The following is a 9,437-nucleotide window of genomic DNA, read 5'->3' as shown; positions in this document are numbered from 1 at the left end:
GACTATGAAAGGGCAGCCAGGGAGGCAGGGGAATGCTAGGGCAGGGTCAGGCGCAGAGTAGGAATCAGTCTTATGGGGGAAGGCGTGGTCCATGGCATCTCACATTGCAGACACCCCACACAGGATGCTGGCTGACGCTGTCCCCTGAATTGGGCCATTTTCAGGGAACTGTTGAAACTATGCCCCAGATAGTTAAAGAAACCAATGACTAACAGAAACTCTTGAGTTTGCAGCATGGCAGGTAAAAAAAGAACTTGCTGAAACACTGAAACTCCCTCTGCCTACGAGATTTTTAAAAAACTGGCTGAAATCAGTTGTAACCACCACGGCCAATTGGAGTCTGTGCAGGACGAGCTTGCTGATGTCACAGCCTGAATTTCCACCACATGTTTCATACTAATTCCCCTGAAATTTGCATAGGGAACCCATGAGGAGGCATGGAGAGATAAAAACGCATGCCCAAGGACTTTCTAGACCTCTTCTTTCCTCCACCAATCACCTACTAATCTCAGAATGCACCCTCTGAATTTTTTCTAATAAAAATGCTGCTTTGGAGCCAGCACAAGAAGACAGATTTGAGCTTGACGTTCTAGTCTTCTTGTGAATCAGCTTGCAGTATAAAGCTTTTCTTTTCTCAGAAATGCGGTGTCATATAGCATTGGCTTCTAGCACACTGGGCAGTGAGCCCCTTTTGTTTGAAAACATACTGTTCACTGTTCTGACTAAGGAAGCTCTTCTGCTTCCTTATTGAAAAGTGCATTGAAAAGTGACTGCAAGGAGATCGTCCGGGTGGGTGACTCTCTTTTTAGAATGTAGAAGGTAGGCTGGGAAGGACAAGAGAGAACGCTAAACCCATACAGATAAGTCGGGTTCCGGTAAGTGTGTATAATGTAGGAGCTGAGTGTGTTGAGATGTTGAAAGACAGGAGGAGTACAGCTTTCTGAGAATCCAGGTCCTGATGTGGTCTACAGAGAATCTTCTGCATGACCACATTCTTCTCAGAACTCTGAGCTCTGTCAGAGAATCAGATGAATTCTCGGGCTTGCTGGCCCCACTTCTGCTACCTTCTCTCCATCCGTCCAGTTAGACCAGGACTGAGCCACACTTGACCTGGCCTTCTAGTGCCCAGAGGGAGAGAAAGAGGCACACAATTGCAAGGTGCACGGTGGCCCAAAGAGGTTAAGTGATATGGTTAAGTCCACACAGCTAGCCGGAGGTAAGTTCTAGACTGGAATACAGGACTCAAACTCTAAGTTCAATGCTGCTTCCATTACATGATCCTGCAGTTGCTCCATATGGTTCAGCGGTTCCCTTTCCTTGGAGAGTCCTACTGATAATGAACCAATAAACCTCCTCGGGACTATCACTGAGCTACGTTCTTCCATCAGAGGCACTGTTCAGGCGCCAAGGAGAGTCTCACCCTCTGCCTCTCCTCCCACTCAGAAAGGCACTGTGGGGCTGGGAAAATGCCCCAGGCTGGCATCAGTAGCAAGCACAGCCTACTCTTGATTCACAGCTGTGGTGACGAGGCAGCCTTCACACTGGTACTTGGCAGGCGGTCTTGGCTCTCAGCAGAATGGTTCTTTGTTTCTACTAATGATCCAGTACACTGAATTGGGCTGGCACCAATGACCTGGGTACCTCTGCCAACCAGGTCACACGCTCTGTGCTTTCTGAAGCCCTGGCTCCTCAGTGCACTGCGTAGCTCTGCACAGCACAGGGTGGAGAGAAGCCTGGAGGCAGGCTCTGTATTTCAGATAAACATGACTACGACTTGAGGTTCTCTCCAGGCACTGTCCAAAGGATTTGGTCTCAGGACCAAAATGTTATAGGTTGATATGGTATGATATGTTTCATGTTGTAGGTTGATATGGTTTGGCTCTGTGTCCCCACCCACATCTCACTTTGAATTTAATCCTTATAATCCCCATATGTCAAGGGCAGGACCAAGTGGAGATTAATTGAATCATGGGGGCAGTTTCCCCCATGCTGTTGTCATGGTAATGAGTGAGTCTCATGAGATCTGATGGTTTTATAAGTGTCTTGCATTTCCCCTGCTGGCACTTCTCTTTCCTGCTGCTTTGTGAAGAGGGTACCTTGCTTCCCCTTCACCTTCCACCATGATTATATGTTTCCTGAGACTTCTCCAGCCATGCTGAACTGTGAGTCAACTAAATCTCTTTCCTTTACCAATTAACCAGTCTCAGGTATGTCTTTATTAGAGTGTGACAGCGGACTAATGCATAGGTCTATTCAGATTTTCAGTATTCTCTGAAGGTAGTTCTGGTAATTTATCTTTTTCTAGGATTTTTTCCATTCCATCTAAGTTGTCTAATTTGTTGACATAAAGTTGTTTAAAACATTCACTTATCATTCTTTTAATTTCTGATGGGTCAGCAGTGATGCCTGCTCTTAGATTCTTGATTGTTAATTTGTGTTTTCTCTTTTTTTTCTTGGTCAGTTTAGCTAAAAGTTTATCAATTTTGCAATCTTTTTTAAGAATCACCTTTTCATTTCTTTGATGTTCTCTATTATTTTTCTCTTTGCTAGTCAATTGATTTCTGCTTTAGTCTTTATTTCTTTCCTTTTAAGGTTTAATTTGCTTCTCTCTTTCTCTAATCTTAAGATGGAAGCTTAAATTATTGTTTTAAGAACATTCGGCTTTTCTAAGTCCTGCTTTAGCTTCATCCTATTAATGTTGATGTGTATAGACATGTGGAAATACATAGTATATTTTATTTTTGTTTCATTCAGTTCAAAATCTTTCTAATTTCCATTGTAATTTTTCTCTTCAGCCCATAGTTATTTAGAAATGTGTTAATTTCTAAAATTTGAGGATTTCCCAAACTTATTTTTGTTTCTATTTTAATTCCTTTGTGGCTGGAGAACATACTCCGAGTGATTGAAATTCTTTTAAATATATTAAAAATTAGTTTTATGGTCTAGTACGTGGTCTAACCTGGAGAATGTTCCATGTGCTTTCGAAAAAATGTGCATTCATTACTTGAGGGAAGAGTGTTCTATGAATGTCAGTTAGTCAAGTTGGTTGATAGTGTTGTTCATGTCTTCTATTTCCTTGTTAATTTTCTGAATAGTTGTTCTATCAGTTATTAAAAATGGGTTATTGAACTCTCTAACTATAATTGTTAAGTCTAAATAATCTATTTCTTCTTTTAATTATATCAATTTTTGCTTCATAATTTTGAGACTCTGCTATTAGGTACCATTACACTTGCAATTATTATATATTCTTAATGAATTGACCCTTTATAATACTGTAATGTCATTTCTTGTCTCCAATTATATTTCTTGTCTTAAATTTTATTTTCTCAGATATTGATGTAGGCACTCAAGCTCTCCTATTGCCAGTATTTGCATGGTACTCTCTTTTTCATCCTTTTACTTTCAACTTTTGTCTTTTTGTGTGGAGTATCTCTTGTAGACAGTATCCAATTGAATCTTGCTTTTTTATCCATTTTGACAATCACTGCCTTTTGATTGTAGTGTTTATTCATATTTAATATAATTATCAGCATGGCTGGATTAAGGTCTGCCATTTTGTTTCTATGTCTTATTTTTAAAATCTATTCTTCCCTTACTGCTTTTGTGCTAAACATTTTTTTTTTTTAAGTATTCTACTTTGATTCCTCTGCTGTTGTACTGTATTTTTGAGTTATTTTCTTAGTGGTTACTCTGTAGATTACAATCTGCATCTTAATTTACCTGAGGTAATACTGACTTAATTCTAAGAAAATACAGAAATATTGCTTCAATACTTTGTTTCTTCCCCTCTCCTTTATATCTCTCTATTGTTATAAATCCAACAATACAGTGCAATAATTAATGCTTTATATAATCTAATGTCTTCCCTCAAACAAAATTAGAATGGAAGATAACACGTGTTTATATAGTCTTTTATATTTACCGAGAGATATCCTTTTGAGTGCTCTTCATTTCTTTCTACAGATCCACAGTCTCATCTAGTTTTATTTCCTTTCACCCTGAAATACATCCTTTAATATTCTTTCAGTGGCAGGTCAGCTAATAATTCTCTCAGTCTTTGTTTAACTGGGAATATCTTTATCATGCCTTCATTTTTGCCATTCTAGTGGAAAAATAGAATTCTTGATTGAAAGATTTTTCCTTTGGCACTTGGAATGTCATTCTACTGCCTTCTCTCGTCTATCATTTCTGATGAGAAGTCAGTTGCTAATTGCATTGTTCCCTGTTCATGATAAGTCATTTTTCTCAAGCTGCTTTTCAGATTTTCTCTTTTTTTCCCAACAGTTTGACTTTGATGTGTCTAGGTGTGTTTCTGTTTGTGTTTCGTGCGATTTTGGTGTGAAGCAATAGCGTTAGATAGCTCGCGTATACTACTGTTTAATTAATTAATTTTAATTTTTATTTTTGAGAGAGTCTCATTCTGTCACCCAGGCTGGAGTGCAGTGGCACGGTCTCGGCTCACTGCAACCTCCGCCTCCTGGGTTCAAGTGATCGTACCTCAGCCTCCCTAGTAGCTGTGATTACAGGCTGCACAACCACACCCAGCTAATTTTGTTTTGTTTTCTTTTTTTTTATTGTATTTTTAATTTTTTTGAGATGGAGTCTTGCTCTGTCGCCCAGGCTGGAGTGCAGGGGTGTCATCTTGGCTTACTGCAACCTCCACCTCCTGGGTTCAAGCGATTCTTCTGCCTCAGCCTCCCGAGTAGCTGGGACTACAGGCACGCGCCACTACACCCAGCTAATTTTTGTATTTTTAGCAGAGATGGGGTTTCATCATATTGACCAGGCTGGTCTTGAACTCCTGACCTCGTGATTTGCCTGCATTGACCTCCAAAAGTGCTGGGAATACAGGCAGGAGCCACCATGCCCAGCCACTGTTTAATTTAAAGGTAGCAGGGCATGAATTTTTTGGTGCCAAGACCTAAAGCATATATTACACAGGTGGTGATAGATATAATGTGAATGGCCATAAATCGCAATTTTCCTAAGACAGCTCCAGTTTACATCTATTGTCCTGGTGTAATAACTAATATTATTCCTTTCACACTCAAAAGCTGTTGGTTTGAATTATAAGCTACAAAATCACTCTAATTATAGTCAATCAAACTCATGCATGTAAAACATCTTCTTTTGTTTCTGGGTATCAGTATCAGACCATATAGTTCAGAAACAAATAGAAGCTAAATTCATACGCGTTTTTTGTTCTCAACTCAGGATCATATAATATTCTCTAGAGCCCTATTGAACTGTCCTTCAAGACTGATGGTTCTATAATTCTTGAATTCTTGCATTGAAGAACAGAGATAAACCGAAAGCATGTGATAGTCTCTAACTCTTTTAGACATTTAAGAAAACACTGGTTCACAACAGTGGGCCTTAGTTGCGCTGAGTGCCTGTTATGTGCCAAGTACCGTGCCAGGCACCTTCTACTTACTTACAATTTCATATATTCATCATAAGACCTCAGTGAGGCAGAAATTACCATCCTCATGAGTGGAGGAAACTAAGTCTCAGAGAGGTTAATAACTTTCCCAGGGACATATGGATGGAAAGAAAACAGGACACCAAGTTCATAAACTTCATTTCCTGGGTACCTTTCAAGCACAGGAAAAATCAGTGAGAGACAGTTATGTGCTCCTGGATATAAAGGCCGAGAAGCACCCTGTGGGAGTGACACTAGAAAAAGGAGCTCAGAAGATGAGTCCCCTTCCAAGTTTTACCTGTGAGCAGGGCTAGTGTTCACAACATCTAACAAACAATATGGCAGCAGTGTGCACCGATGAGAGTGGGCACAGGCCGAGCACAGGAGATGGCATGTCTGGGGTCGTACTGGCATGCCCCAGCACAGAACCTTGGTCCTAAGCCTGCTCCTGAGAGAGAGCGCTTGTCTTGCATCCACTGCTGTGTGAACCCAGGGAAGGGCTGGAAGGTAAAGGAGAAGATCATGGTGCCTTGGCCACTGTCAGGGACAGGGTTCTGATGAAGCGCCACTTCTTTTTTTTTTTTTTGAGACTGAGTCTCGCTCTTGTCGCCCAGGCTGCAACCTCCGCCTCCTGGGTTCAAGTGATTCTCCTGCCTCAACCTCCCAAGTAGCTGGGATTATAGGCGCCCGCCACCACGCCCAGCTAATATTTGTATTTTTAGTAGAGATGGGGTTTTGCCACGTTGGCCAGGCTGGTCTTGAACTCCTGCCCTCAGGTGATCTGCCCACCTTGGCCTCACAAAGTGCTGGGATTACAGGTGTAAGCCACCACGCTTGGCCTCCACTTCTAACTTGATCTTCATCCCAACAATTCTCCCTCCTTCCCTCTTGGCATCTCCCGCTCCCATCCTCCACCTCATCTGCCACAAGTGTACCAGCAAGAATGCGGGGCTTGGCGTGTATTGGGCCAGTATCTTCTCATGTTACCTCCCATTATTGCAGTTCAGTGGATTCTCCTGTTTAGCACTAATGAGCTATAATGAGGATTCTCTGTTCTGTTTTCCCCCATCATGTTGAGGATGAGTAAGATCAAACCTCACCAGAATCTGGACTCCTTGAGAAGAAATAACAGCATTCAGCTTTTCTGACCCAAAGTCTTCAGACACAAAGAATGTCTGGACTGGATAATGACTGTTTTAGTTACTACCTCTTGTAGGAGGAGGTAGAGATTGTCACCTTCATCCACTCTTATCAGAGACCCACTCTTGTCTAATTATCGGAACTACCTGATGTCTTCCCCGATAAGGAAGCACACTTATGATGCAGAAATGCTAAATTATGACCTCACCCCATTTCCCCCTCATCTTATTCCACACACACATTTATAAAAACATGATTTATAAAGGATGTCTGATCACAATGACTGGAGCTACATGGAAGCCAGGATTCTGTGCATTAGAACTCTGAGTGATTCTTAATGGAAGGAAGTAAGGAAAGTAGAGTGTGGGAAAGCTAGCGATGCCTGAACCTGGATGTAAGGCATAGGTGGCGCCATCAGCCACCTTAAGGCAGTGACTTTACAAAGGAGTAGCACAAAATCAGAGAGTGTAGCTGAGTTCATTTCATTCTTCCCAGATCAAGATGGAGAAGGGAGAAGGCCTGACGATGAGCGGGGAGTGAGCCCTGGGCGTAATGGTTCCACACCAGAAGTTCTGAAGGTCAAGGTCCAGAAGCCAAGATTCAGCTGGGCAGGCTGCATCTCTACAAGGCAGCCTCAGATGTTCATTGCCAAATGGATGAACTGGGGGAGTGGGGAGAGAGAGAGAGAGAGAGAGAGAGATATGAGGGGTTATTGTCCCTCCATGTCCCTTCCAGCCTCAGCCTCAGGAGTGGCCCCAATTTGCTGACATCACAGGAGATCTGCTATTTGATCATGTTGCCTGCCAACTTGGATGCCTGTCTCAACAGGAAACCATTTAAAAAAAATAAATGAATTCTCAGCACTTGACATTTTCTGGAGGTTCTGAGTCCTTTCCGAGTGAGCTCACATCAAGCACAGATGGTAAGACAGAGACGGGAAAATGTGCTTTCTCCCTGTTAAGAAGACAGCCTTGCTGAGACATCTTGGGCAGGGCAGTATTAAGTGCCTTTTCCTTGTTGATGAGGGGTCCTCTCACCTTTGGGAGAGAGGTGGCCCTCCACTACGGAGGGGCTGCAGGAAGTGGAAGCAGGTTCTGAAGCCGGTGGGTGTTACAAGTGAGCTGAAGAAGTAGCATGGAATTCCTCCTCATTTTCCCTCCTGAGTCCACCCTGCCTCCTCCTTCCCAACAGCTTGCTTATCACAGCATGGTGACTTGGGGCAACATGATTATATGAGATGGTTTTTTTCTCCCTTCTCTGTCCTCCTTCCTGGGCACAGCATATATAGTATGGGGGTTACTGTAACAAAAAGTGCACAGGCTCTTTTAGGAAAGTGACTGTAGGTGAGGCCAATTCAGCCAGGAAAAGCTCCTGTTGCTTCCGGGGATGGGTCAGGGGAGAAGGAGAGAGACTTTAAAACATGGATACTTCAACTTGGCTGCACACTGGACTCACCAAGGGGATTTAAAAAAAACAACAACAATGTTTGGGCCTCACCCCCAGAGATTCAAATTTAATCGATCTGGGGAGTGGCTGGGGTATCAGAATTTTTAAATCTCCCCAGGTGATGCTAGCATGCAGCCAGATGTAAGGATGGTAGGTTTAGAGGGAGAGAATGCAATGGTTTTCCCTGTTGTCCTGCAAAGTGATGATATGGGACAGAGCAGGAACCCATTCCAGTCCCTACACCTGTGGACACTTGGGTTGGAGATGTCCACACTTCCACCTTGAATCTGCAGCACTGGAGTACTTCCTCCATGCTGCTGGTGCTCTGGAGCCTTTGACTAGCCAGGAGGCCACTGAGTAACAAACCTTCCCACTCTCTCTTTCCACTGTGGACCAGGGACAGCCATCACACTTTTCATGTTTTTTAGTGGCATTACTTATCATTTACCTTAAAGTAAATGATAAATAAAGGTGGACCTAGGGGTCTCTCTTGTTTTCTTTCTTTCTTTTTTAAGAGACAGGGTCTTGCTATCGCTGTCATCCAGGCTAGAGTGCAGTGGCGAGATCATAGCTCACTGCATCCTCAAACCCCTGGCCTCAAGCAATCCTCCCGCCTAGGCCTTCCAAATAGCTGGGACTGCAGGTGCACACCACCATGCCCAGCTTCCTCTTATTTTCATAATAGAATAGTTTGAGTGTGCACATCTTTCTTTGGAATCTTGGAGTGATCAAAGGAGGTATAGTTATTACATGTGTCCTACATGCTGAAGGTGAAAGACAAAACTAGAGAAGAAAAATGCCCAGTTTCTGTTCTCAATGAAATAATAATGCATCCAGGGATCTGAGATACACACTTGAGAAAATTAGTGACGAGTCAACATAATTGCCAAATTATATGATATTATTATAAAGCAAAACTTCTGGTGTAATATATTAAGGCCTATGTCTCTTTCTGTAAATGGTTAAACCGAGGCGCAGAGCAGCCTAATCAATCGAAATCAGAGCACAAAATAGGGGAGGAGGTACAATCCTCTAAAACACATACTGTCATCAAGCTCTTCGTCTTCAAATATTCAATAAAATGTTATCCAAACCCAAAGTTACTACTGAATTTGGAAATGAGCTAACTGTGAGTGTGAGCATGGAAACTGGTGGAGAGGAGAAACCCCAGAGATTGGGTCGGAGCCACGGGCTGCCTGGCTTTAGTGTTGTTAGGTAGAAGAGAAAGCAGACCTAGAAAGAGAGATACAGGGAGGGAAAGAAGGAAAAGGGAGATAAAAATTACAGAAACCACTGAAGGAAGCTGCTCCACAGGTTTCCCTCTGTCTTTGGGCAGGAGAATGTCTCAAGAGCGTTCTCAAGCTTTATGTGCACAGGAATCACTAGGGTCCTGTGAAAGGCGACTTCCATTCAGCAGGTCTAGGGC

At 42.7% G+C, this 9,437-nt stretch overlaps 1 protein-coding gene across 3 annotated transcripts in view; it reads right to left on the bottom strand.

Annotated features, from left to right (window-relative positions):
* Positions 1-7,023: 7,023 nt before the first annotated feature.
* The window catches only part of CAPN9 (calpain 9), a 53,398-nt gene continuing 50,984 nt past the window's right edge, over positions 7,024-9,437 (bottom strand). For 2 of the 3 annotated variants that reach the window (XM_025400787.1, XM_025400788.1), the window contains one exon: positions 7,027-7,226. In XM_025400787.1, coding sequence (XP_025256572.1) covers positions 7,200-7,226 — 27 coding nt within the window. In that variant the 3' untranslated portion in view covers positions 7,027-7,199. Of the gene's footprint in view, positions 7,227-9,437 lie in introns of all 3 variants that reach the window. The other variant, XM_025400789.1, reaches the window with a different exon arrangement.

The sequence above is a fragment of the Theropithecus gelada genome, chromosome 1, assembly GCF_003255815.1.
Source record: "Theropithecus gelada isolate Dixy chromosome 1, Tgel_1.0, whole genome shotgun sequence".
NCBI lineage: Eukaryota > Metazoa > Chordata > Mammalia > Primates > Cercopithecidae > Theropithecus > Theropithecus gelada.
This window is presented reverse-complemented; position numbering and strand designations above follow the sequence as displayed.